We start from the raw sequence: 27,919 nt of genomic DNA, 5'->3' as shown, positions 1-27,919 counted from the left end.
TTTGCAGAGCAGCTGAAAGAAAACCCCTAGAAGCTTACAATATAAAATAGATGATTGGTGGAGGAAAGACATAACAAAACACAGAACAAATGGATTAATGGAATTTTAGGTTGGTTGTGTAGTTCAGTAGTGCTCAATATTTATTTCGTACCCTTGTGTGAATTTGGTTCTATAGAACAATGAACAACCGTAGAACTTCTGGTGTTAGGTTATTTCAATGGGCTTTATTCTCAAGTGACTGTACGTCAGATTACAACAATGATGGAGTATAAGAGCCGGATAAGCCACAAATTAGGCTGTGCCAGTTAGGCTGTGCCAATTAATCTGATTTTCCTCTTAAATACATGGTCATAACTGCTAGGAACAAAATTCTAGAAAGTAGAAATTCTAAACTAGCTATGGCTATGCCACCGCTTTCGTTGTGTAATCCTTTTTTTGGCAGTGTGGGATATATTTCCCATATGTTCACATTGTAGCACAATACTTTGATAATTATTATTATTATTATTATTATTATTATTATTATTATTATTATTTATATCCTGACCTCCCTAGCCGAAGCCGGGCTCAGGGCAGCTAACAACAATCAAATAATGCAACATTCTAAAAACATTTCATTATAAAAATTAATTAAAATCAATTGATGGCAACCATTAAGCAAAAATTCTGTGCAGATTGCCAAAGAAGGGAGTCAGGCTGTGCCCTGACCAAAGGCCTGGTGGAACAGCTCTGTCTTTCAGGCCCTGCGGAAAGATGTCAGGTCCCGCAGGGCCCTAGTCTCTTGTGACAGAGCGTTCCAGCGTTTAGTGTTTATGCCAAGCTGGTTTTATTTGCTTGTTTGACACTCGTATGTTCAAGGAACATTTGTTTTCTGGTATAAATCTGGCATTGTAAATATAGGGGGTGGGGAACCCTACCCCACACATTCAGCCCTAGCTGGTATGAGCCAGCACTGCTTCAGGTGCAGTGGAGAAGCCGCCACTCTCTGCTTCCCTGCTCCCTTGTTAGGATTTCTCTGTTAGTCATTCACCGGCAACTAAGAGGGTTTTTTTTCTTTTGATGGGCAAGTTCGATAATTACTTTGTTTTCATTTGTAATGTAGGGTCCAAGGTAATTTTGGCCGGAGGCACCAAAGTTCCTTATTCTCACAAGCCATTGCTACTATATAACGGAGAATTAACTTGTCAGACTCAAAGTGGGAAAACCAACAGTATCTTCCTTAGTACGCATGGCTTTCTTGGCCCATTGAATGACTTGGAACGTAATGAGCTGAAACAAGTGCTTATACAGACTTTAATACTAAAAAGGTAAACTTCCTTTCAATTCCAGTACACCATCGATACCCAAACATCCGAGATCTGACCATGCTTATTGTAGTTGTTGCCTTTGTTTTGTTAAAATTTTTGCATAGGTTTTCTGAGGCTTGGGAGGTGTGCAAACTTCTGAATGATCATTCAAGTTGGAACGAGCTTGCCAGAGCTTGCTTACACCACATGGAGTTGGAGTTTGCGACACGTGTTTACCGGACAATCAGAAATGTGGGAATGGTCATGTCGTTAGAGCAAATAAAGGTAAAATATACACATTTAAATATTGCAGTCTGTTTGTTTGTTTGTTCATTTTACTTAGTTGCTGTGTGGGATTATTCTAGTCCATTGGCTGATATCTCAGAGCATAAGCTTGGGCAGAAGAACATGGCTTCAGGCCAAGTGCAAAGTATGATGTCAAAATCATTAGCAGTTAAATCTGGTAATAAAAACAACCCTGGTAAGAGGATAAAAGAGCTTCCATTCCATACCTGGCAAAGTTCAAAAGCTTTCAAAATATTTTTAAGTGAGCTATGTCAATAAAATACAGTATTCTGATCTGATGACTTCTTGAATTCATGAGGACTCTTATTCCACATGAATCCTCACATTTTAAGTTCTCCTTTCCACAATCCCTGTCTAGGACTTTTCATTCCTTTGTGTATGAGCCGGGGCAGATGAAGCTCCTTTTCCCTGAGTCTTTTCTGACTTCCATATGCTATAGCAATACGTCTCTGGCAGCTTGTCTAATGTTAATCCAATATAATAGGGACTTCACACATTTCTGTGTTTTGTTTTTCAGGGCATAGAAGACCACAACCTTCTAGCGGGGCATCTTGCCATGTATACAAATAACTTTAATTTGGCTCAGGATTTATATTTGGCGTCTTCTTGCCCAATTGCCGCACTTGAGGTAATCAATTGAGCCACCTAATATTTAATCAGATGGGGCAGGGGATCATAGGCTTTTCCATTTAAATCAATACTTCTTTTGATAATAGATGAGGAGAGATCTACAGCACTGGGATAATGCACTTCAGCTAGCTAAACGCCTGGCACCAGATAACATCCCCTTATTATCGAAGGAGTATGCTGTGCAGCTGGAATTCACGTATGTTCTCTCTTAAAAGCCTATCAAATCTAGCTTTTGTCATAAGCCAACGGTAGAAAACTATTATTGGGCTTGCATGGTGTTGGAAAACAAAGTTTGGAAGCAATTGAGAAAGGGCAAGGTTGTTAGTGTAGCTCAGGCCGGGCTTTGATATGGGGATACTGGCTGCTGTTCATGTACTTTGTAGAAGAGAAGTCTGGAAAGTTAAAACCCCTTTATCAAGCAGCCAGGTCACTATAGATCGGTGTAGAGCCAATGTAGTGCAGACATTTTAGACTACAACTTTCATCATCCCTCAGGTGTTTGGACGGTTTTGTTGGGTGGGGGTTATTGCTGCTGGCTTTTTGTATCTTTATTTTAGGTCGTCTTGTGATTTATGTGGAAATTGTTCAGTTTGGTTATTTTTAAAAATGTTTGTTTTACTGTTTTTGACTACTTTTTGACCACTACTTTTGTAGTTATGTATTTTTTTTCGTGTTGCAAGCAACCTTCGGTATGGTTTAAATTGTGGGAAGGCGGCATACCAATAAAATTATGACCGTTGGCCTTGCTGACTGGGGCTGATGGGAATTGTAGTCATCAGCTGGACACCATGTTGGTTACACCTGCTCAAATCGATCTCTTTAAACATTTTAAAAAGGTTGGGTTGAGAAAAATTAGAAGTTCTGGGAATCCATGCTGAGGTGCAAGGAGCCAGCAACTTCTACCAGCATCTATCTGTAAGCTAAACCAGAAAAGGGGTTGGGTGGTGGTACCTTAATGAAGACCTAACAGCTAGTGAGGGTGGGCTTCCAATACAGGCAATTGTTTGGTTGGCTCTATCTACCCTTGCTGCTCCTAGCAGCAAAAGCACACAGCTCGACACAGTCCTCTTTATGACTTTTAGGTGTCACTTCTGCTGATATTGGACTTCACACTCACAAAGCCATCTATCTGGAAGTCCCCTAAGAATCCCTTCAGTGTCTCATTCATGTCATAATATATCACTCTATGTCAATATACGTATAATACAATCTGACTTTTTATTTTAGGGGTGATTATGTGAATGCTTTGGCCCATTATGAGAAAGGGATTACAGGCGATAGTAAGGTAACGCTCTATTGTTGGTGATGACATTATGGTGGACTTTCACCCATGTAGTTAATTTTAATGATTTGCTTTATAATCTTATTTTAAAGCACTGTAAATATTTATTTGGCTGAGGCTGATCTTGGATTAGAAATGCGTTTTGTCACTTGAGCTGCAAAGCAGGAAATCGCTGTTGAAATAGTCGCTTTACAAACCCCTGATTCTTCATTTACCACAATTTTGGCACAGAAGAATAGCGTGGTTTGTTTTGCTCACTTAATTAGATAAATATTTGCTTTGTATTTATATTATTTTAAAGGGTAACTGGTAGAACAGTTGATCTGAGAGAACTCTTGTTTATAAGGGAGTGTATTATTTTATCTTCTGTGGATGCGTTTGAAAACTAGTATGGTGCATCTTAACTATTTTTTGCTAATGGCAGTATTATAAACAAAAATAGTCTAGTCTAGTCTAAATAGGAAGAAAACCCTTCTATTTTTAACTTCCCCCTTCAATACTCCCAGAATAATGGTTGCTGCATTTTCAAACTCTGTCTTTATTTTCTTTAAGCGTGTGTATTTTTCCCGTATTTTTTATTGATGCATGTTTATGCTATACTCCTTGTTGCCAGTTCCAAGAGCATGATGAGGCCTGCCTAGCTGGAGTTGCCCAAATGTCCATTCGCATGGGTGACATTCGCCGGGGTGTTAACCAAGCCATCAAACATCCGAGCAGGATGTTGAAAAGAGACTGCGGAGCTATTCTGGAGAGCATGAAGGTAGCTAGTGCTTTGAATACAGAAAGAAAAAGATTCACGGTATGAGCTTGCATGCTTAGACTAACTTGTGTTTCCCTGTTTGTTTTACAGCAATTTTCAGAAGCTGCCCAGCTCTATGAAAAAGGGCAGTATTACGACAAAGCAGCATCGGTATATATCCGGTGCAAAAACTGGTAAGCACCGGTGTGGCATTCCTTTAAAATTTCAGCACAAGGATAGGGAACCTGTGGCCCTTCACACGGAGTTGGATTCCAGCCCCCATCAGCCCCAGCCTGCATGAATAATTGTCTGGGCAAGTGTGTGGATAGCTCAGTTGGTTAGAGCGTGGTGCTGATGACACCAAGGTTGCAAGTTTGATCCCCATATGGGACACCTGCATATTCCTGCATTGCAGGCAGTTAACCTAGATGATCCTCAGAGTCCAACTCGACAGTTCTAGGATTCTCTTGCTTTCCCTAACCGGTGATAACTTTATTTAGTCACTTTTCTAGCTTTTTGAGATTTCATTCAGTTCCCAAGTGTATTATCTCAGCTGTTAAGAGCTGAAACTTTGCTTTTTAAGAAGAAAGAAATGTAAAATTCCTGGGAAGCTGAATTACCACATTCTGCACTTTTTCTGCACTTTTTTCTGTGAACTGAGGGGCTGAGATTTAGCGGAATCCCCACTTATGGAACGAGCAGGGGAGCTGATTTCCACTAGTTCCCCCTTCCCCATGGAACCTTCCCCACTTCTCATGCTGCTCTGAAGGTCCTCTGACCCCCTGGACCAAAGAGGAGATTGGGGGTGGTGCACACAAGGCTACAAGGGGAAGGAGGAATCAGCAAAAAACCATCTTCCCTCCATTCTGTGAATGAGTGGTCTGTGGATGGAGTTTTGTTCACGGAACCCTGTGATAAATTTTGTTGCTTAGTCGTGTCCGACTCTTCGTGACCCCATGGACCAGAGCACGCCAGGCACTCCTGTCTTCCACTGCCTCGCACAGTTTGGTCAAACTCATGCTGGTAGCTTCGAGAACACTGTCCAACCATCTCGTCCTCTGTTGTCCCCTTCTCCTTGTGCCCTCCATCTTTCCCAACATCAGGGTCTTTTCTAGGGAGTCTTCTCATGAGGTGGCCAAAGTATTGGAGCCTCAGCTTCAGGATCTGTCCTTCCAGTGAGCACTCAGGGCTGATTTCCCTAAGAATGGATAGGTTTGATCTTCTTGCAGTCCATGGGACTCTCAAGAGTCTCCTCCAGCACCATAATTCAAAAGCATAAATTCTTCGGCGATCAGCCTGTGATAAATAAGATACCCAATTACCCTATCTGACTCAGTTTGAAGCAGTGCCCTATGTTCATCAGTTATCTTAATTCTTGGTATGATGGCATTGGGGCAAATGGGGTGAGAGAAAGCAATTAAAATAATGTGTGTGTGAAATTACAGTTATAAAATAGAACTGTTTCTGTTGTCCAGGGCAAAGGTTGGTGAGCTTCTCCCTCACGTATCTTCTCAAAAGATACATCTTCAATATGCCAAAGCAAAGGAGGCAGATGGCAGGTATATATATTCCTTTCTGCAGTCAAATCTGATGCAACAGTCATACTTACATTGGAGTTCGGGGCGGGTTGCTCTGCCAAGTTCAGCAGAACTTGGATCAGAGAAAGTGTGGGAAGGGTAGCAGCCGAACATTGAAACATTTGAGGACTGAAAATTAATTTTAATGACTTATTGCTGTTATTTCTGTCCTGCTTTCCGGGATACAAGTCCACAATAAACAACATTATTAAAAACTCATCATGAGCCTTCCCAAGGCAGCTGATGGTATAACAGTCCTCCAGTGAGGAGGGAATAATCCAGCCAGAGCAGATGGAGGTGGTATTTGCCTGCCTCCTGCTCTCCTAGAATCCCTCCCACAGGACAGCTAATGGAAGAAAGGCCCTCTTTTTTCTGCTGAAGTTTTTAAATCAATTACCAATGTGATGCAACATGTTGCTTTTCCTTTAAGGAACAACCAAACAAAAAACTTGTTTCCAGAATTAATATTGCCTCTTGTTTTTATCCCTTACAAGAGCAGACGGAAAAGGCGCAAAAAGAGTTTGTTCTCCCCGCTCCATCTCCCTTATTTCAGATTTGCTAACCTCTGCTAGCAACTTAGCATCTATAGAGAGAGCATGAAATCACTGCCCCCTGCCTCATTATTGTTCAGTTCATCTGGACTTTGCATGTGATTAAATTTTATATAGCAAAACTTAGGCAACAATAATTTGTTTAGTTCATAAAGGGTGTGCTAATTTGAAAGTTATTATTTCTTGTTAGAAGGAATTGGCATCTTTAATAGCCCCTCCCATCAAATATGGGAAGGTAGAATACAGAATATTTTTTACCACAGTTTTTAAAAAGCCTTTAAACCTGGATACTCACCAATACTGGTTGTTCCTAGTTTTTTTTAAGATGGAATTTATTTGACAACTGGTTTTGATTGTCAGTTGTTGAGAGAAAAAGTGTTATAGTCTAGCTCTATAAGGGAATATTTGCTGTTGCTAGGTACAAACTGGAAGAAAACTCATCTTTAAATTTTGTCAGAGTCAGATTTGAGACAAGACGCTTATAAACAGAATAGCATCAATATTAATAGGAGCCCCTCCCAAAAAAGTTTTGGGAACCATTTGGCTCCATGAGTCTCTGTGGTAAGAGTTAATAGTACCTGATATAAGGTATAAGGTATATCTGATATAAGATCGCATGGGGTTGTTTCCAGACTTAGTCACACTTAAAGTAAACACACTGAAATCAATGTGCTTTTTGATAATAATAATAATAATAATAATAATAATAATAACAACAACAACAACAACAATAATTAATCATCAATAATTAATAATTAGTCATGATCCAACCTATATTGTATAAATTGGTTACCAGATACCAGCAAAAGAATAATTTATCCTTATTTAGTAAAGTGTTTTTAAATGAGTAACAGCCTGTAGCCCTGGGAGTTTTGAGGACTGAACCTGAAGTGTCTATGATGATCTCTCTTTCTAGATACAAAGAAGCCGTCTTGGCCTACGCAAATGCCAAGCAGTGGGACAGCGTCATCCGGCTATATTTGGATCACCTTAATAACCCAGAGAAAGCTGTTAGCATTGTCAGGGAGACGCAGTCACTTGAGGGAGCCAAGATGGTAGCCAGGTAACTGCAGCTATAGTGACTAGTTTTCAGACTTTGAACAGAGTTCTAACTCTGTAGAATTGGTCAGATGATATATGTGCAAAACCCAGTCTCTACAATTTGCTTTTAAAATATTTTGTTTGACTCTATTCAAATGAGAGAGGCTAAAAAAACCACATTTTTAAAAACAATAATAGAAAAGAGCCCCTAGCTTTTGGAAAAGGTTTTTTTTTAAAAAAAAATCCATTTCAAACAGTTCTGATGGAGAGTCTGAGCTTTAAGAGTATAAATTCCTTTTGACATGTACCAACCCCATTTAACTTTTATTTTAATATTTGCTTTCTAGTTGCAAAAGCAAACTTTTATTGATTCTATGATACGATTTTATGTACATCTTTATATGCAATTTACATGGATTTTGTTTTGTTCTCTTTTGATGTTGTCTAAGACTAATTTCAGGAATAGAAAAGAGCGTATGGAAGATTTTTTTCATAAATTTTTCCCTGAAAGTGCCAGATACAATTTTGTATCTAGTTTTCCTGCAGAAAAACATTTCAGGACTAATGTGATCTCTCCAAATGGAGTATTTCACCTTCCACCCCAAATCAGAGATTGAGAACCTGGGGCTTTCAGCTGTGAATGGGTTCCCAGTTCCCATCAGGCCCAACCAGCATGGCCAGTGATCAGGAATAATGAGAGTTGTAGTCCAGTAACATTTGGAGGTCAGCATCCCTGCCTTAGATGAAGCACCAGAGAACACGTCAGCAAGGGGTTGAGAAGGGCCCTTCCAGTTATAGGAGCCTGGAGGTGTTCCATAATTCAACCTCCTTTGTACAGAGCCACCAGCATGGCTGCAAACTTAAAATCTAGGGAGCTGGAGTTGCCTAGTCGACCTTATCCATCATACTTGCCATCTGAGACATTGCCAACCATATGTATGTATCCTTGGCATGTTTCAGGTTAGTGTAGCCTGGCTGGGAGATTAAGTGGAACATGATTGCAGAGTGGGAGGTCTTTTTCCCCCTCTTGCACCCAGCTAGCAATAGTGTCTGGCATGATTGAGCTGCTCGTGTTCTTCAACATTAACTTCGTTGGACTGGTCATGTTGTTTGGATGCCTGATTATCGTCTTCCAAAGCAACTACTCCATTCCAAACTTAAAAATGGAAAGTGTGATTCTGGTGGTCCACAAAAGAGGTTTAAACACTCTCTCAAGGCAAATCGTAAAAAATGTAGCATAAATACTGACAATTGGGAAACACTGGCCTGTGAGCGCTCCAGTTGGAGAACAGTCTTTACCAAAGGTGTCATGGGCTTTGAAGATGCTTGAACTCAGGACGAAAGGGAGAAATGAGCTAAGAGGAAGGCACATTTGGCAAATCCACACCATGATCAACTCCCGCCCGGAAACCAATGTCCCCACTGTGGAAGGACGTGTGGATCCAGAATTGGCCTCCACAGTCACTTAATGAACTCACTGTTATGATCATGTTCATGGGAGATAATCTTACTCGGCTATGAGTGATCACCAAAGAAAGAAGACTACTATTTTGGGGGGGCTGAATAGGAACCGACTCATGCGGCTCTTCTTGCCTGACTCCTAATGAGCTTGCAAGCATACAGAATCTCTGCACCTGCCCTCATCATAGCATTGCTGGGAGCAAGATCATGCCCTTGGTTTTTAAAATAGTATGGAAGCCTATGCACAAGGCCTGTCTTGTTTGGTTAAAGCACTGTATAGCATGTAGTGTTTTTTTAACGTGTTATTAATGAATAATAATGATATAGTAGGCTCAGAGATATGATTGTTGAAAATCTGCTCTGAAGAGTAAGCTTAAGGCAGCTTACAACTGGTTATGGGATGTAATGAGAAATGCTGTTTCAGTGTTAAAAATATTGTGGATGCTCCTGCAAATCATTACATGGATTTCATGGATTCTGTACATTATACTTTAAAATAGTATAACAGATTTGTTTAATTTGGTTTAGATTCTTTCTACAATTGGGTGACTACGGGTCTGCCATCCAGTTTTTGGTGATGTCCAAGTGTAACAACGAAGCTTTCTCGCTGGCCCAGCAGCACAATAAGATGGAGATCTATGCTGATATAATTAGTGAGTATTGCAGCCTCTTGGATACTGTTTACCACTGGAAAAACACTGCCAGTGCAATCCTATACATGTACAATCAGAAGCAGGAGCAACCCAGTCAGTTGGATGGGGTACAAATAATGAAATTATTATTGTAAGAAAGTCCTATTGACTTTCTTTCTTCCTCCCCCCCATCTGTTGCAGGTTCTGAGGACACCACTAATGAAGATTACCAAAGCATTGCCTTATATTTCGAAGGAGAGAAGAAACATTTTCAGGCGGGCAGATTCTTTCTTCTGTGTGGTCAATATGCACGGGTTAGTATAGAAACTTGCTGAGTCAGACTAAGGGCCAACCTAGACGGGACATGGGAGATCTGTGCTCTTCCAACGTCATTTTCTTTGCATTGGGTCTAATTTAGATCAGAACTGAAATGTAAAAAAAATTGTCCATGCCTAATAGCAGCTTACAGATATTTAAAGGAAGTGGTCAGGGCAGGGAGAGGAAGAGAGAAAGACATAGGGCTCTCCCACTATCTTCTCCCTGTAATTTCATTCAATAGCAGCACTGCTCCCAGTTCCACGCTTCTCATTAGCCCAGTTCTGCACATTTCTCGTGTTATTCTGGCTGAAAGGTGACTCTTGCCTGACAGAATGGAGAGAGAGGTGTGTCTGACCACACCTGCTTTTGCCACACTCGCCATTGGTACGTGGACTTGGGAAGGTTGTCCACGAGGAAATGTGGCCCTCATGATTAAAAGAGGAGGCGAGATTTAGGCAATACATTTAGCACCAAAGCTTCCTAGACAACTGTTTAGGAGAGCACAAAATGCTGCTATATTGTGTGTATTATCCAGTTAAGAACCTGAACATCTTTCATGAAGTAGAGACATTGGGGAATTAGGCTGATGCTGTGTTTTGGGGGCATATCTAGATCTCCTGGCCATTTTTAAAACTACCAACCTAGTCAGCCAATTGGTTAACATTAATTTCTAGCTTTTGAAGCACTTAGTTACATAAGGCACATTCTCCTTAGAAATGCAGATGATTTGAAGAGTAATTTGTTTGTAGAGAAATACCCAGATATAAGGCATTAAATGCTGTATATGGGTTTTTTTCAGGCATTAAAGCACTTTCTGAAAAATCCAAATGCGGATGATACTATGGCTATAGAAATGGCAATAGAAACGGTAAGAAACATCATTTAGGAAGGGGAAGATTCTTCCTTTTACCAGAAACTCAGTATCATTGCTATAATTGATTAAGCAGAGAACCAATGCCAGACTATTTGTTTTATATTTATTTTACAGCCTGTATTTTACTTTTCTTCCAAAATTGGAACCCTTATTATGTTAAATATCCTCTACTTTAGACCCTTCAATGTGGTATAATTACTTGTAATTAACAGATTTGTAGGCCTGGGATACCAAATTATTTGCGGCTTGACTGTATAAGTGTTGTTCATTTCACATAAAAGAACCTTCCCTACAGTGTGTTGTGTTACTCCATTCACAATTTATTTTCAATAGGTAGGACAGGCGAAAGATGAAGCTTTGACCAATCAGCTTATAAATCACCTTATGGGAGAGAGTGATGGAATACCAAAGGTACTAAATTCCAAATATAGACCTATGTTTAATATAATTGTTCTTCTATTAGTTTGGGGGTTTTTTAAATGAAATGGCCTCTGGTCTAGATTTTCAAACTCAGACCCTATCTGCACTATACATTTAAAGCAGTACCATACCACTTTAAACAGTTGTGGCTTCCCCAAAAGAATCCTGGGCAGTGTAGTTTCTACAGAATGCTGAGAGTTGTTAGTGGGCCACTATTCTCCACACAGAACTACAATTCCTAGAGTCCCTTGGGAAGAGAAATTAATTGTTAAACGTCTTTGACAATTGGCAAACCTAGATTTGCCTTAATGTAATGTAATGGGTTGTAGAGCATAGCTATCAACTTTTCCCATTTCTTGTGAGGAATCCTATTTGGAATAAGGGAATCTCCCTTTAAAAAGGGGGAAAGTTGACAGCTATGGTGTAGAGCGGCCCTAGTTTCAGGGTAGCAATTTACCTGTACAGACTGTTGCTTTTTTTTGTCTGTTTCTGAGAGACTGACTGTGTCCATACTGCATTAGACCTGAGTATGACTCCTGAATTTTGCCTGTAATCTGTGGTTCATTGGCAGAGAAATTGGAATAAAAGCCTAAGACAAGGAGGCAGAGGAAGCCTGACAAATTGTATAAGAACTGAGCTGTGGATGTTCCTGGCAGTATACCAAAAGCTAGTTTCCTTAAAAATATTCTCTGTGCTAAGACTGATGTTGGGTCTGGTTCTATTTTGCTGTGTATTTGTCATCTCTGCACATTTCTTCCTCTTACATAAAATTGGGATGGGAAATGCTTTGAAACCAAATCCATTTTTAATAGTAGACATAGTTTTACCTTGTGTAATCATGCTCATTACTTTATTTAACAAGTTTTATTTGGAATAGTTCTATTTTCTCATTTAAAACCTTTGTTCTTCTAACTGCTATACTGCATCTGCCATAGTCACTTTCTGTGAGTAATTTTTTTTTTTAATTTAACCAATCATAGCTGCTATTTAACTTTTTGTTTTTAAAATAATTTATGAGGCTGCTTCCTTTAATATATGCACTTACTCAAGTGTAAGACCCATTGAACTCAATGCATAGGATTGTGCTGTAAAAGGACAAGACTCTACACTCATTGTTTGCATCATTTGTGGAAAATGACTTGTAGCTTTTGTGAACCCCTATCCCACAATGTTTTAGGATAATTTATAATGCTGGGGTTATGCTAACTTAACTAGTTTTCAACCCAGAACATATTTACAGTATCTAAACTATTTCAATCAGTATTAGCTAGATAACAGAGGAATATTAACTAATGTATACTGTAATACCTGCATGCTACAGTGTTCTAATGCCATTTATGGCTTAACTTGTCCAGTTTAAACATAGCTTTTTGGCATAAACTGATTTGATAAAAAGAAACTGAAATGTTTTATGTCTGGAAACTTTAAAGACAAATGCATATTTATTTTTTAAAAAACTATTACTAAAAATGGGAGGGAAAGCTGTATTTTTAAAACAGCTATCACTAAAATATTTTTTCAGCTGACTGATTTTATTGTGTATTGCAAAATAACACTTTAAACCTGTGGAAATGTTCAGATTTTATGCGTGTATGGGAAGCTGTTTGACAAACTAGCTCAATAGTGTAAAAAAATTGTGGAACCAAGGCTTTCCATATGCACACAGAAAACCTGGGCAAACAAGGCTGTGCTTAAAGCTCAGCAGCTCCTCAGCAGTTCTGCCTGAAGTCTGGTTAAGATGCATGTGTGGATAAATAGACACTGTCTTCTCTTATTCATCTGTTTCCTTGCTTAAATAAAGGAAGCCAAGTATCTGTTTCGGCTGTACATGGCACTAAAGCAATACCGAGAAGCTGCCCGGACGGCCATAATAATTGCCAGAGAAGAGCAGTGCGCAGGTAAGGCACTTACGCTTCCAGCAGTCTGCGACGTTCGTGCACTTCTGTTTTGTTTGGAGCAACAAATACGACAAACGACAAGAGCAGGAGGGCGAATGAAGGGGAAGGAGACGACAGTGTGAAGCACCTTCAGTGCATTGCCTTTTCTCTGCAGAAGCTAGAACTGGCATGGAGTTGAGATTTGTGCCTTGCTTCTCATTTTCTCCCTGCGCTACATCATTTCTTACTGCTTGCATTGCCTACCTGTAGGCCTCCAGGTGCTTTTGGACTCCAGCTCCCATCAGCCCCAGCCAGCATGACCAATGGTCAGGGATGATGGGAGCTCTGGTCCAACGGCATCTGAAGGGCCACAGGTTTCCTGTCCCTGCTCTAGACGTTGGTGGCAGGAGATGCAAATGGTTTTGGTGAGCATGATTTCACTAGACAAGTAGTGTCCATGTAAGATGCCTTATATGCTGGCAGTTACTAATACAGTCTTGCTAAATTTACTTAAATCAGCTGAAATGAAGAGAAGCTGGAATATAAGGGGGCGCAGTAGCCTTCTGAAACCTAATTAGTATTTTTTGTCATTTATTTATAAAAAAAGGGAACTACCGAAATGCCCATGATGTTCTCTTCAGTATGTATTCGGAGCTGAAAACCCAGAAAATCAAAATACCATCTGAAATGGCTACAAACCTTATGATTCTGCACAGCTATATTTTAGTAAAGGTAAAGCCTTGAAAATATTTATGGAAACTTGTGAAAAATGAAATGCATATTGCCCACCACTGCCTTTTCCTGATAGTTTAAATGGATTCCTGATCACTTTGGGAAAATGTGTCTAAGAAAAATGCTTCATTGTTTAGCTCCAAAGTTCTCAAAGGGCCTCACACACTCTGTGTGTGTGTGTGTGTGTGTGTGTGAGAGAGAGAGAGAGAGAGAGAGCGCGCGCGAGCGCGAGCGCACACCACATGTTTAGCTTTGTGAATAACTCACATTTCTCTCTCAGATTCACGTTAAATGTGGCGACCATTTGAAGGGAGCACGTATGCTCATTCGTGTGGCCAACAACATCAGCAAATTTCCATCCCGTAAGTGTTAACTATACTGGGAAGTGGCACCTGCCGTTCTCAACCTTGCATCCCCAGACTGATGGTTGGACTACAACTCCCATCAGCCCTGGTCACTGGTCCTGGTAGCTATAGAGATGATGGGAGTTCCCATGACATCTGGGGACCCAAGGTCGAGAACAGCTCCATTATGTAGACCAGCTGTTAATGGGGGTTATTACTTCCTCTTTGTGTCATATAATTGATCAGATGACCAGAGAGGGGACGATTGGCTTCCCTGTCAGGGCACTGGATGGGCAGAAAGGCTAAACCTCTGCCAACTCCATCAATATGTCTACTTCAACTTTTCTTTTTGCTGCCACCATCCCAATTGATGTGGTCTTGAGTGGGAGCAGAAAACTTGCTTGGGGGCCTATACCAGAGCGCCAGGCCAGGGGTTAACCATTGCTGCTTTAGGAATTACTCCCAGTTAGTGAATTGCCCAAGGGCATGTAACTGAAATTCAAGCATTGGTAGAGATGGTCCTGGAGCAAGTGGAACTTCAGTTTTACCCAACGAAACATTTCTTTCGTTCTTAGAATAATTGCATGAATTTACTAGAAATATACGCAGCTAATTGATGCCAGCTGTTGGGTGTCGTTGCTATTCCTATCCCTTCCCATGTGTTTTCTCTAAAATTCAGGAAATTCAAATCAATTAGCGGCTCTCTGGAAATCCGGAAGCCAAAAATGAAGGACCATAGCCCAAGGCTTTCTATCGCCATTGGAAATAAAATTATTGCCATTGTTCTTCTTGTAGACATTGTGCCCATCCTGACTTCAACAGTCATTGAATGTCACAGAGCAGGACTGAAGAAGTCAGCATTTGGTTTTGCTGCAATGTTGATGAGACCAGAGTACCGTAATAAAATTGATCTGAAATACAAAAAGAAGATTGAAGCCATGGTTAGGTGAGTTGTCTCTGTATAACTGAAGTTTGGACATGCATTGATAAAAGTTAGCTTGAAAGCATTGTGGCAGTACTTGAAAACTGCAATTTGATGCACACTTCCTTGGGAATAAGTCCTATGAAATGCAGTAGAACTTACTTTTAAGTAAATATGCATTGGTATTGGCTGTTAAGCAGAGTTATCCACAACCACAAATTTTAGTCTGTGCCCGAACCCTACAAGCAACACAAGTAATAATATTACATGCAAAAGCAGGATCCAGGAGACATTTCAATTGTTTTGTTACGTATCAACCTGATTTATTTGAAGACAACACTCTAGAAAGGTTTGATGATGTTGCCAAACCACCATATATGAAAATAAGTACCTTTGACTGTGCACCCCCTCCAACAAGTAGCGTTGACTTCTTTAGATATTTGGGGTAGCCTCACCTGTGTATAATGCCACCTATGCAGAAGTTTTAATAAGTATTTCCTGAGTTTTGCAGAAACCGATGTAAAAAATATATTTCATAAGTACTAGTGTTCCAGAGGCAGCTAATAGAGTCATTTACAGTAATAACTGTATTGCTAGGCCAATCTGCTGAATTGTCATCTGGTTGGAAGGATAAAGGCACTGTGGCTCTCCAGATGTTGCTGGATTATTGGAGTTGTAGTCTAAGTTTAATCTTGGCTTCCTGCAGACTCTGGTTCACATGCAGCATAAAGCTAGCCTCTGGTTTGTTTCCTCTAGCCTGGCAAGGGAGCAGAGAAACAAGTTTGGAACTTTTGAGCTACATACATCAGCATGCTGCTTATTTGCATTAAGCATCTTTCATTACATTTATTCTCATTTATCATTAGCAGAGCTAAGCCTCTGTAAGCTAGGAACGCACTTCTGCTATCCTCGTAGATTAAAAAAACCTGACCGTCTTTGTTAAAATGTCTTAATGGAATTTCTTTCTACTAACAGACGACCTGACACAGCCGAAGCGGAAGAGCCCACCACTCCATGTCCCTACTGTGAATTCTTGCTGCCTGAATGTGAGCTTCTCTGTCCTGGCTGTAAAAACAACCTCCCATACTGTATTGCCACAGTAAGTATCATTTGAATATAATAGACTACTCTTCAAGAAGGTGTAACTGTTCTTACCTTAAATTTCTAATGCTGAAACTGAAAAATCCTATTATTTGAAACTGGTTCACACTATTTCACGCTATTTGTTTCCGCTCTGCAAAATCTCAGAATTTTCTTGCTTTTTGAATGTTACTTTTAGATTTTGCACCCTTTGGTGCCCCCCTGCTACATGTCATTGGTTTAGAAACAAGTCACTTGCAGCATATGCGCCCAGTGGCCCCTGTCCACCATAGTAATAATAATAATAATAATTTATTATTTATACCCCGCCCATCTGGGTGAGTTTCCCCAGCCACTCTGGGCGGCTCCCAATCAGTGTTAAAAACAGTACAGCATTACATATTAATAGGTTGATGCAGAGCAATTTGGAACATTTTCCACCAGGTTTAATCACCCTCTTCGTTTTAGGGACGACATATGGTAAAAGATGACTGGACTGTGTGCCCCCACTGTGACTTCCCCGCCCTGTATTCAGCATTCAGAAAGTAAGTTGGAATCTCTTTCATCTTCCTTTAGGATATTACTTAAAATGCCAGAGATGTTTACCATGATCCTCAAAGCAAACCAGACTAGATTGATTCAATATATACATGAGATTTGCAGCCAATCATCTGTCAAGTTTATTTTGAATTAAAAATTGAACTTCATCTTTCCTCACCCCTGAAACTCTTGGCCTTGCACACCTCTTTTGTACAACTGTCTACACTAGATTTCCCTTCAGCTAGGTGGCACCATAACCTATGCCATCCCTGCTTAGCCAAATAAAATTTGCCCTTCAGATAGGCACCAACCATACTTTTTCCTTTTCTGCTCAGACTTCTCATTATATCAATTCTTTAAGCCAACATAAAGCACCATTACTTTCTCAAGGACCCCTTTCCTTTCCTAGGCCCCCTTTTGCATAAGCCCTTCTGCCTGCCCTGCTCTTCTCTAGGATCATTGTATTCCAGCCAAATAGAGAGACCTTATCTGCCCTGCAGTGTTTGTGTGTCTGTCTGTCTGTCTGTGAGTTCTTCATTAACATTTTAATATGTATTGACTGGCTAGGATCATGTCCAAGAAGCATTCATTTCCTTTATTCTAAACCAGCTTTATTTGCCCTCAGTGAAGTCAGCATGTGGTCAAAATTTACTGCATACATAACTTTGTGGCATCCTAAATGATCCTAGCCGTCTGCAGTGGAATGGGGAAAACAATGCATATAAACATATTTGAGAAGTTGCAAATTTGCACGTATGATGGGTTTGTGGGGAGAACATCTCCACTTTCTGGCCAAGCACTTTTAATTCTGAAAATTGAAATGGACATTTATTTAACACAACCCTAGGAATATTTCTGAACATTTAACTTGAGTTGTACAACTAGTATTACAAGTTCTGGGGATCATCTGATAAAGGCAAACAGCCTTTTTTAGTGGCTGGTCTCCCAGAGTGTTCTGGACTTCATGTTAGGACAGAGCTGACTCTAGGAGCAGTCCATGTGTTCACTGCATTTTTGCGGTAGGTGATATTAGGAATCTATTCCTGTTTGGCACGTTCCAAGTGCTGAAACCTGACAACAGGGGCAGCGATACTTTTTAAGGGTATGCAGCCTCATGTACCTTCAGCATCAACAAAGCACTTGGACAAAGAGAATCCCTTCTTCCATTGCCCCAAGGTGCCAAAATTATTCACCTGTAAAACCAGGCATAGGCAAACTTCGGCCCTCCAGAGGTTTGGGACTACAATTCCCATTATCCCTAGTTAACAGGACCAGGGGTCGGGGATGATGGGAAATGTAGTCTCAAAAACATCTGGAGGGCCAGAGTTTGCCTATGCCTGTGTAAGACTAACTATTTTGACCAGTATAAAATAAGCAAAATGACAGGGCACCCTGTATTAGGCATGTTGTGAAAATGTGTCTTTCTTAAACAGCTTGTTACAGTATGAAAGCACATGTCCCATGTGTTCAGAAAAAGTTGAGATTATGAGCCTTAAGAAAACTGCTGACTGTACACCATACCTCAAGCCTGAAGTGGAGCAATGATTGTAGTCGGGTAAGTGTTTCAACCTTGTCTCATTTCTGGAACTTTATAGCATCTTATGGACAAAATTTTTATTTAGTTAATGTCTAAGGGAGCAAACTGTCCAACTGGTGTCTGGTTTCTCTGGCAGTGATGAAGGGATGTGGTTCTTGTTCTGACTTCCTAATTCATGACCTATATAATCACAGAGCCACCAAAATAAAAATAAAAATAAAAATGTGGCATAGGTTTAAAATGGGTGCACTGCGAAGTTAGGAATCCTAGGGCTCTATACTTCTTTTCAACCATCAGGTTGTGGTTACCTCTGAAATGGCAGCAGCCTGTGTTTCATATGGCACAGGACACCCAGACAGGATGTTTTGAGATCTTACTGGGTGAAAGGCTATGAACGTAGTAGTGCAGTGTTGTCTGCATCATGTTGATTTGGCGGGGAAGGAATGCAGAGAAACCCCCAAGAGCCATTAAAGAGGTGATGTGAGTACAGAATCAGAGAGTTGGGTTGCTAAGGGCATCTAGTCCAACACACTGCAATACAGGAATCTCAAAAATTTAATGGAACATTGACTACTTTTAAATGCTAAAAATAGAGGGTAGTTTGTGGTCTTACATAGCACGGAGGGGAATTTTATAGGAGAGTTTGTTGAAATAATGTAGAAACATAATTTTAAAAGTTTGCCAATTGTTCTCGCTTTCCCAGAATGTTGAATCTATGTAGTTTGCGACATTTCATGTTTTTAGCTACCAGACTGGTGTTCTCCAGTACAAAATGTTCAGAGTTAGAACATCTGTGTTTATTTTCAGGAGATAGTGGCCAGCCAAATGCTGCAACGCTAGAGGATGCTTCAAAACTTTAAGCCCAGTTGGTACGGCTATGCTTGAAATTATTTTATAGTTTATCAGATCTGTGAAACTGTAAATATTTCTTTTATAGAAATTTTGTACTATGGCCTTTTTGGTTTACAATAAATTTTTAATGCTAAAAATTAGTCTTAAATCTATGTAGATGGCAAGATTTCTTGAAGATGGCAAGGGCAGGGTCGAAGTAGAGAACAAATTTGATTATTTAGGCCAGGGCCTAAACCCCAGTCGGTGTAAGATACAAGAAGTAAAAAAGAAAAATTGGTTAAAAATAGGAAATTAGTTTTATTGCAATTTTTAAACATTGCTGTGTTCTTATAATGTACAAAAGAGACCAATCTATATACTATATATACAGGAATTGACAACATAATAGCTATTTTTAAAAAGTATCAGCTTTGCACAGATGAAATATTGTAAATGCAACAAACAGGCCAGTGTTTATTTTTTCTAGATGTTGTTAACAAAGCCACTGTGCATACAAATCAATAGACAGAGAATTGCATTTAGTCCTATTTATTCAGTATATTACATATTTGTATTTGTGTAGTGATGATAAAATGACTAAGCTTGTTTTATCAACACCCTCAGCATAAAGTAACAGTTGCATAGCTGGTTCGGAGCATTTGTCAGCACTGAACCATTTATTTAGACTTCTTCTTGGCTTTCCCCTTTTTAACATCTCCGTTCCTTTTTGGTTGCTTAGCAGTCTTGGTTGTCTTCTGCAGAAAAGAAAAATCAGTTTTTAAGTCAGATGGAAATATTTCTGTCCCAAGGAATACTTGCAAATTGCTTTTAAGGTCTCTAAAAGCACTAGAGCTGGGCAATATGGTTATCAGCATTGTGATATAGCAGCAGCTAAATGCTGCTATACCATACAGTGGTGCCCCGCAAGACGAACGCCTCGCAAAACGAAAGTTTTCTGTTTTTGAGTCGTTCCGCAAGATGAATTCCCTATGGGCTTGCTTTGCAAGAAGAAAGCCCATAGGGAAATCTCCGGGGACCTCTTTTAAATGCTGGCGGTGGGGAGCAAAGCCTTTCGCCCCCCTCCAGAAGAGGTCCAGGAAGGCCGGCGGGGGCCGAAAGGCTTTGCTCCCCACCGCCAGCATTTTAAAAGCGGTCCGGGATAGCAGAGAATTGCGCTGCGCTATCCCGGACCGCTTTTAAAATGCTGGGCGTCGGGAGCAAAGCCTTTCGCCCACTGCCGGCCTTCAGAAGAGGTCCTGGACCTCTTCTGAAGGCCGGCGGTGGGCGAAAGTCTTTGCTCCCCCCTGCCTGCCTGCCTTCCCGGGACAGCGGAGACTTCTCCGCTGTCCCGGGCGATTTTAAAATACTGGCGGGCGGCAGCGAAGCCTTCGCTGCTGACCCCCAGCATTTTAAAAGCCCCCGGGACAGCGGAGGCTTCGCTGCCGCCCGCCAGCATTTTAAAATCGCTGGCGGGCGCAAAGCCCTCCTGCCCCGGAGCTTGCGGGGCGGGAGGTGGGGAGAAGGGCTTTTCTTCCCACCACCAGCCTTCAGAACAGGACAGACTGTCCCCGGACCTGGTCTGAAGGCGGTTTCCATAGGAAATCAATTAATCAGTTGATTAATTGGCCCACCCCCAGTAAAACAAAACAATGCATTCCTATGGGAAACCGTGCTTCGCAAGAAGAAAAACTCGCAAGAAGAAAAAACTTGCAGAACGAATTAATTTTGTCTTGCGAGGCACCACTGTAATGTCTGAAATGTATCCGGCTGCTTCCTCCTCTCCACCTTAGGGAAGGTAGAAGCAGCCAGCTACATTGGCTGAGCAAGTTACATTACCATACAAGCTGGAGGGTAGGGTCCCAGGGGCTTCCTTAACCTGCTCTGTGTGTTGCCTCCTCATGAGCAGTTGGTCACTTGGGAGTTATAAGACCAGCCACTTGCTTGTGTGGATGACTGGCTGCCTTCATCCAGGGCGTGCTGCATCTTTACCCTGGTCAATCACCCTGGGAGTAAAGACTCAGTCTATCCAGCCAGGTGGCAGTAGCCAAGCAGGTGGAGCCTGTAAGGCTTTGGTTGCAGGGTTTCCACCCACCGAGGGACACACAGCTGCCCCGGGGGGGGGGGGGCTTGATCAGCTTCTCAGTTGGCCAACGTGCCCCCCCCCCCCGGTTGGGGCTTCATTAAACTGCTCCACTGCAGAGCAGCTGAAAGAAGCTTCCTGCAGGTGAAACAGCAGCCACTCCTGTGTCCCTCTGGTGTGGCAGAGGGACTCAGGAGCAGCAAGTGTCTCACCTGTGATACACCACTGAATGAAGCAGCCATCATGGTCTAGCCCATGTATCAATACCCAGGCCAAAAAAGCACACAACATTTCTTTTTTAAAAATACCACCCCTCCTTCCCAAGGGAAGCTGTAAGGAAAGAGAAAGTACGAAGGGATAAGTTGACCAGAACAAATAAATAAAAGCATCTTTCCTGTAATACTGCCCTGCTCACATTTCTAAGTTCAGTGAACATTTAGAAAGGATGGGAATTAAAACCAAATGATTATAAGGAAAATTATACAGATGAAGAAAATTAACGTCACATTTTATGCTTCATGCCAGAAAATCAGTAGTATTGAGGACAGTTTCTATTAAATAGCAAGGTTTCACAACTGCAACACTGCTAGCATGTCTCACGGCAACATTTCTTCAGTAAGGAAATGTGGCATATGAAGACATCAACTTGCCAGTTTTCTGAGATGTTATAATACTAGTTTGCTTTCAGTGAGACAAACCACAATCCTCGTAGGTTTAGATGTACTGTAAACTATCACCCATGCAAATAAGGTCACTACTACATTTACTCAGGGTTGGTTCCCCACAACACACACAGTATGCAGTGGAACTGCATTCCATGTGTCTGTCGAGAAATGCAAAGCTCCAAGATAACTACTATTTCCCACTTGCAAATCTTCCCTGAAAAGTCTGTCTGGATTATTAATTTTCACATAACATTTTCCACACGTACACCTCCAGAGGAATAATTCCAAAAGCTCTTGTGGAAAGCAAACATTCAAAGGCTACCCTCAGCTTCTAACATTATTAAAACATAGGACAGTATCAGGCTCTAATTTATTTTCCTGCTATGAACAAGTCTGTTGCAAGCCAGAGTGTTGGGTTTTTTGTTTTTTTAACTAAGGATTTAAGACTCAAGGTGTCTGAACACTTTTGGCCCAAACTTCAGACCAATCACTTTACTGGTGTAAACAAGACTTAATAAGAACACACACTGGCAGATGACAGAAGCCTTGCACAAATCAGTCCCTGGTTTTATTAAACCTTTAAAGATGGTTTGATTTCCCCTGGCGTTTAACTGCCCTGTCAGCCAAAAAAATGTTACCTTAATCATTGCATCATTTTCAATAGTGTCTTGCTCGTTCTCAGATGGGATTTCTTCAGCTTCCAGTTCTTCATCCACCGACGATCCTGCTCGTCGATTCACCTTATGCACCACTTGCAGAGAATATGGTGTAAGGTGGGCCTCTTTGTTATAGGCTCGTGTGAAGGCAGATTTAACCTGCACACAGTAAAGGAAAGATCTGGAGTGAGGCACTGAAGTTTCCCTGTGGCCACTTACCAGCTATGAGCAGCAGTTTTGAAGCAGCATTCTGGGGAATTCAGGAGTACCTTAAGGGCAATAATAGCAGACAAGGTTTTCTGAAAAGACAGCTTTTTCCATTACTGCTGATCTTTTCAAGTAATGTGCAAATGCAGAAGGCAGGTGTTTGCCAGAATTCACTCGATTCACATGAAGTAATGGAGTCCAACAACCCTGAACACCATGCCTTGGAATCCTCTGCAACACACAGCGGTTGCATGAGAAGATGGAAGGATTTTTGAAAACCAACGTGTTGTTAGCTAGGACACATCATCCCCCAGTAAAACAAAACAAGGGTAGAACATTTTGAAGAGAAAGGGAGATTTCCATTTTCAATGAGAGGAGGAGGAAAAGGGTCCCAGCCAAGGAGAACAGTCCAATGTCAAGAACATTTCCTCAGGATAAAAATCATTCAAGAGGTGTTTATCTGACTTGGGGTGAATGGGAGTAGAGTTGGTGGATAGATCCAAAGCTAAAGTTGTTGGAGTGGAGTGGAGCTACCCATTTCCATTCTGTCAAACCTCTCCCTTCTTTCTCAGCCATAAATGGCTGCACAGCAGTTAGACTTGAAAAAGGTCCCATTTATGGCCAGGGCAGGGTAGGGCTAACCCTCCCACCACAATTAAGCCTAACTGTTGTGTGCAGGGGAGAGATTGTGGGCTGGGCTGCAAACATGCTGTGGGCCACATCAGACCCATGGGCCAGTATTTTCTCATCCTTGAAAGGGAATAAAATCTTCCTCTTAAGAATACTCTCTCACTTTTGGGAGGTTCCCAAATACTGACAAACTGGCCCAAGTATCTGAACATGTGAGCTCTAACCCACAGAAACTGAACCTTGCCTGTTACTATCTTCCTTAGGGTTTCTGCTCGCTCTTCTTTACCTGCAAGGGCCTGTCTCATGTATCAGCCAACCCAAAGAATCCCATACGGCAAATCTAGTTGACTTCTGAAGCAGTTGATTAATTGGCCCAACTACAACCTTATCTGTTCTGCTCTGAGCTTATTTGAACAACAAGATCTAAACATTCTTTTTAAAAAACCCCACCGCTTATATAATCAGCCTAGTGACTAATACCATGCAAAGGCACTGACTTCAGCTAGCTGAGTGCCTTTGTATGTTAGGAGAAAGATGAAGCTATACATGCCCTGTTTAGTGTGGAAGGCACCTGGAAGCAAGTGGGTAAACCCCCTATATGGTTTAGGCTGGGAGACGTAACCCCCTCCGCCTTTGATTCTCCCTTCACATCTGCTAGAAGGAATATTCGCAGTAAGTAACCTGTGTTCCCAGTTGGCATGCAGGAGGCACAGACAATGGCAGAGCTTCAGGTTAAATCCCCCAATGACTCATGCATAGACAGTGCGAGGAAAGTTAACTCACTCGTTTTTGGATGCCTCCTAAGGTAAAGGATCCCTGGACGGTTAAGTCCAATCGAATTAGACTATGGGGTGCAGTGCTTATTTCGCTTCAGGCCAAAGGAGCCGGCGTTTGTCCACAGACAGCTTTCCGGGTCATGTGGCCAGCATGACTAAACCACTTCTGGCACCACAGAACACCGTGACGAGTGCCAGAGCACACGGAAACGCAGTTTACCTTCCTGCTGCAGCAGTACCTATTTCTCTACTTGCACTGGTGTGCTTTCAAACTGCTAGGTTGGCAGGTACTGGGACAGAGCAACGGGAGCTCACCCGCCATGTGGATTTGAACCGCCAATCTTATGATCAGCGAGCTCAAGAGGCTTGGTGGTTTAGGCCATCCTCCCAAGGATGCCTCCTACATGCAGCAGACACAACATTCACAGCAAACACCCAATGTTCTGTTTTGAAATAGGTTACCCGGGGGGGGGGGGGACGTATGAGAATCCTATTTAAGGAAGCCCGTAAAATGTTTTTGGCAGACAATAATCCACGTAAGAGCAACTTACCTTGGAATCAACTTTAGAAAATTCACTAGGTTTGCCTCCCCAACTGGTTACTTCCATTATGCTTTCGACATCTTCCTTCATCAAGCAGTAAGTATCCATAAATGCTACAGCATCCTGCACTCCATCTGTTCCCAGGCGAGTCAAAGGTTTCACAATTGCATCTCGTAAGTATGACAAATAGTCCAGATTTACTGCTCTCTTGCTTGCATGTGTCCTATAGGGAGGGAGAAGAAGCATTATGTGGGTTTCCCCCTAAAGCCTTTCTGAAGGCAGGGAGGGCTCGTGCCCTGCATAGAGGCAATCTCAGGTCCCATCGTTGCCATACTCTAGTGAACATCACTCAGTGGGTTTGAGGTATGGCCATCCTTCCAGACTGGTATAAAGCAGATGTAAGTTCATCTGACGGCCAAAACAGAGGCAGGAGGGCGTGCTTAGCATGTTGGAAAGTACTTATGTGCCAAGGAGGCAATGCAGCTCGAGGGACTACCAATAAAGGTTAGGAGTCATGCAGCAGGACCTTCCACCCAAAGAATACTCTCTAAACCAGAATTGTTCTGCCCAAAGGACACCCAAAATACTATGAATGCAGCAAATCTACCCAACAAGGTAACATGTTTAAGATCTATCTTGCAGAATGGGAATACCAGTTTAATGCAAAATCAAGAGAGAATGCCGGTACTGAAAAAAATGTGTAAGAACTCAGCATATTGACCCATTCCTGTTGATAAATTGTGTTCTGCAGAATTCTAATTACAGAAGATTATACAAAATGCTTTACGGGTTTCAGTAACCAGTAGTAAAAAAGAATCTCACATTATAAACCTTTGGCAACTTGATCACGGTGGCCATGTTTACACAATTAACAACCACCCTGTGAGGTAGATTAAAAGGCTGTGACTGACCCAAGGTCACCCAGTGAGCTTCATGACTGAATGGGGATTTGAACCCTGATTTCCCAGGTCCGAGTCCGACACACTAACCACTACACCACCCTGGCTTCCTACAGTCCTTCTGCTATGGGAGCAGCTATATAAATTAAGTAGGTAAATAAATATGGGGAAAGCAAAATGTCACTTAGAGAAGGATATGAAATATTTCCCCTGAAGCTTGCATTTGTTTTATTTGATGTTTTAATGTGTTGCTTTGAGATTTTTAGAAAATATAAAGCGGTGTAGATATGAGATGAATAGTAACAATAAATTTTAAAGGGGGGGGGGAGGCGGTACCAAAACATTCTGTTGTGGTGACCGTAACCTAGTTTCAGGTGCCTTTTGGCTTATATATCTCGAGTTTCTAACACTGTCCATAATGGGGGAATTTGCAACAGTCACCAGGATTACCTGAGGCTCATATGCATCGACAGCTCTTGCATGATACGATCGTGCTTTCCTGTTGATGAAAATTTGCCCAGCCAGCTTGGGAAATTTGGGAATTGTTTCATGTAGCCTCTCATCAGCTCCCCGGGTAGGACACTTGAATAAATGGCCTGAACAATGAAGGAAACATCCATCAGTTTTCCCTGGAGACTATAATGGACACCATTATTTTCTAATACGCTACACAGAAAAAACAGAATGGTACCCAAGGCAATAGTAGCAGAACAGAGGTGAAGATGGAAGTACCATCACCAGCACAGGCGTAGGGATCCTTTTCCAGCCCAGGGCCCCCATTAATTCCAGGGGTCATGTGTTGGGCCCAGCAAGAGGCAAAGTAGTGGGCTGCATTTCAGCCATGTAAAAGACGAGGTTTCTGCAAACACATCTCTCTGTCCAGGAAAGCTAGAGGCATCACAGGCTAAAGGCACATTCCAGCAAGGCAAAATACCATATTTTTCGCTCTGTAAGACACACTTTTTCCCTCCTAAAAAGTAAGAGGAAATGTGTGCTTCTTATGGAGCGAATGCAGGTGGGAGGCTCTGCTCAGCGCTCCCTTTAAAGAGCCGCGTGGAGCGTATGTGCGGCTCTTGGGGGCTTTTCCCCGAAGAGGGAAAAGGGCTGTCCTCAGGGAAAAGCCCCCAAGAGCCACATACATGCTCCACGCACTCTTTAAAGGGAGTGCGGCTCTTAGGGGCGCCTTCCTCCCGCTGCCCGGGAGAGGCTGCACGTGGCTATCCCATAAGCCAGGACAGCAAGCGGGATCGCTGCGCAGTGATCCCGCTTGCTGTCCTGGCTTCTGCCTTAGCCACGCGCAGCTTCTTCCAGGCAGGGGGAGCCTTCATCCCGTTGCCCAGGAGTGGCTGCGCGTGGCTATCTCATAAGCCAGGACAGCAAGAGGCTATCCCATAAGCCAGATCCCTCTTGCTGTTCTGGCTTCTGGCATTCAGAATATTTTTTTCTTGTTTTCCTCCTCCAAAAACTAGGTGCATCCTATGGTTTGGTGCGTCTTATAGAGCGAAAAATACGGTAACTTGAAGGTACAAAGCTTGGAGAGTCTCAAGGACCAGGCAGGCCAGGTCACATGTGAAGGTTCAGAGAAACGTCCAGAGGAGAGGTTGGTGCTTACTGGGAAGTAGCCACAGGCTGTGGCTGTTAACTTTGATCCCTGTATGTAGCACTCCTGTGCTTTGAGATGGAAATTGTGCCAATGATTACCAGCACAATAACTCAGTTGGTAGAGCATGAGACTCTCAGGGTCATGGGTTCGAGCCACACTTGGGGCAAAAGATTACAGGGGGTTGGACTTGATGAGTCCTTGTGGTCTCTTCCGACTCTGAGATTCACTTTTGAAAGTGCTTGCTGCCGAGACAAATCCCTTCCCACCCTAGCAGGAAGAGAAAAGGCCTTTGAAATCAGGAAATTACACTGCTGACAGCCAATACAACCCCTGCTTTCAAAGCTGTTCATGAGGACCTTTCAAAGTTGAGAGCATCCACCCTCCTTCAGTCACTTTGTAAGAGTTTCTCACGGACAAAATTCTACCCCTCCAAAGTTTTTCTGAAATTCTCCCCACCTCTCCCTGGTTTTTTAGCTGGCATGTTTTCACTCCTCCCTCCCGCAAAACAAACTGATGGGGAAAAGTATGGCTGAAAAGTTCAGCCCCACTCTACTTTGCACAAATCCTGGGCTTTTTTCTCCTGCCACAGCCTGCAACAAAGCAGCAGCAGATACCCCTCAGGCAGCCACACAATATGCTCTGGAAACTAAAGAAGTGGGTAACCTGCGTAGGTAGAAGGCTCCAATTTTGTCGGCTGCGAATCTGCCGGTCAACTAAGTCGCCATCGCAAATACTGTCAGCTGCTTTGCTAAGCAACATCAGGTGTTTCTTCATGTTACCCCTGGGGGGAAATGATGGCTCACATTACTCACAAACAATTGTACTTTTGTTAGTCCTGATGCAGCTACACAATCCAAATTGTTCAGATTCATTTAACTCAC

General features: G+C 42.0%; 2 protein-coding genes across 8 annotated transcripts in view; one reads left to right on the top strand and one right to left on the bottom strand.

The window, feature by feature from the left end:
- Positions 1-19,138, top strand: part of WDR19 (WD repeat domain 19) — a 36,765-nt gene extending 17,627 nt beyond the window's left edge. For all 4 annotated transcript variants that reach the window (XM_081924361.1, XM_081924363.1, XM_081924362.1 and 1 more), the window contains 21 exons: positions 1,103-1,307; positions 1,412-1,571; positions 2,110-2,220; positions 2,309-2,418; positions 3,450-3,507; positions 4,118-4,264; positions 4,355-4,437; positions 5,719-5,802; positions 7,288-7,434; positions 9,402-9,526; positions 9,707-9,819; positions 10,623-10,691; positions 11,031-11,108; positions 12,919-13,015; positions 13,602-13,726; positions 14,007-14,088; positions 14,866-15,016; positions 15,968-16,091; positions 16,541-16,617; positions 18,046-18,167; positions 18,957-19,138. In XM_081924361.1, the coding sequence (XP_081780487.1) occupies positions 1,103-1,307; positions 1,412-1,571; positions 2,110-2,220; positions 2,309-2,418; positions 3,450-3,507; positions 4,118-4,264; positions 4,355-4,437; positions 5,719-5,802; positions 7,288-7,434; positions 9,402-9,526; positions 9,707-9,819; positions 10,623-10,691; positions 11,031-11,108; positions 12,919-13,015; positions 13,602-13,726; positions 14,007-14,088; positions 14,866-15,016; positions 15,968-16,091; positions 16,541-16,617; positions 18,046-18,157 (2,258 nt within the window). In that variant the 3' untranslated portion in view covers positions 18,158-18,167; positions 18,957-19,138. The remainder of the gene's footprint in view (positions 1-1,102; positions 1,308-1,411; positions 1,572-2,109; positions 2,221-2,308; positions 2,419-3,449; positions 3,508-4,117; positions 4,265-4,354; positions 4,438-5,718; positions 5,803-7,287; positions 7,435-9,401; positions 9,527-9,706; positions 9,820-10,622; positions 10,692-11,030; positions 11,109-12,918; positions 13,016-13,601; positions 13,727-14,006; positions 14,089-14,865; positions 15,017-15,967; positions 16,092-16,540; positions 16,618-18,045; positions 18,168-18,956) is intronic.
- A 136-nt stretch (positions 19,139-19,274) lies between these two features.
- Positions 19,275-27,919, bottom strand: part of RFC1 (replication factor C subunit 1) — a 62,120-nt gene continuing 53,475 nt past the window's right edge. For all 4 annotated transcript variants that reach the window (XM_081924388.1, XM_081924391.1, XM_081924390.1 and 1 more), the window contains 5 exons: positions 27,702-27,819; positions 25,886-26,031; positions 24,546-24,759; positions 22,364-22,540; positions 19,275-19,735 (listed from right to left, as the gene is read on the bottom strand). In XM_081924388.1, coding sequence (XP_081780514.1) covers positions 19,658-19,735; positions 22,364-22,540; positions 24,546-24,759; positions 25,886-26,031; positions 27,702-27,819 — 733 coding nt within the window. In that variant the 3' untranslated portion in view covers positions 19,275-19,657. The remainder of the gene's footprint in view (positions 19,736-22,363; positions 22,541-24,545; positions 24,760-25,885; positions 26,032-27,701; positions 27,820-27,919) is intronic.

The sequence above is a fragment of the Podarcis melisellensis genome, assembly GCF_964234715.1.
Source record: "Podarcis melisellensis genome assembly, chromosome: 9".
In the NCBI taxonomy this organism is placed as follows: domain Eukaryota; kingdom Metazoa; phylum Chordata; class Lepidosauria; order Squamata; family Lacertidae; genus Podarcis; species Podarcis melisellensis.
The sequence above is the reverse complement of the archived record's forward strand: the minus strand, read 5'-3'. Positions and strand labels throughout refer to the sequence as shown.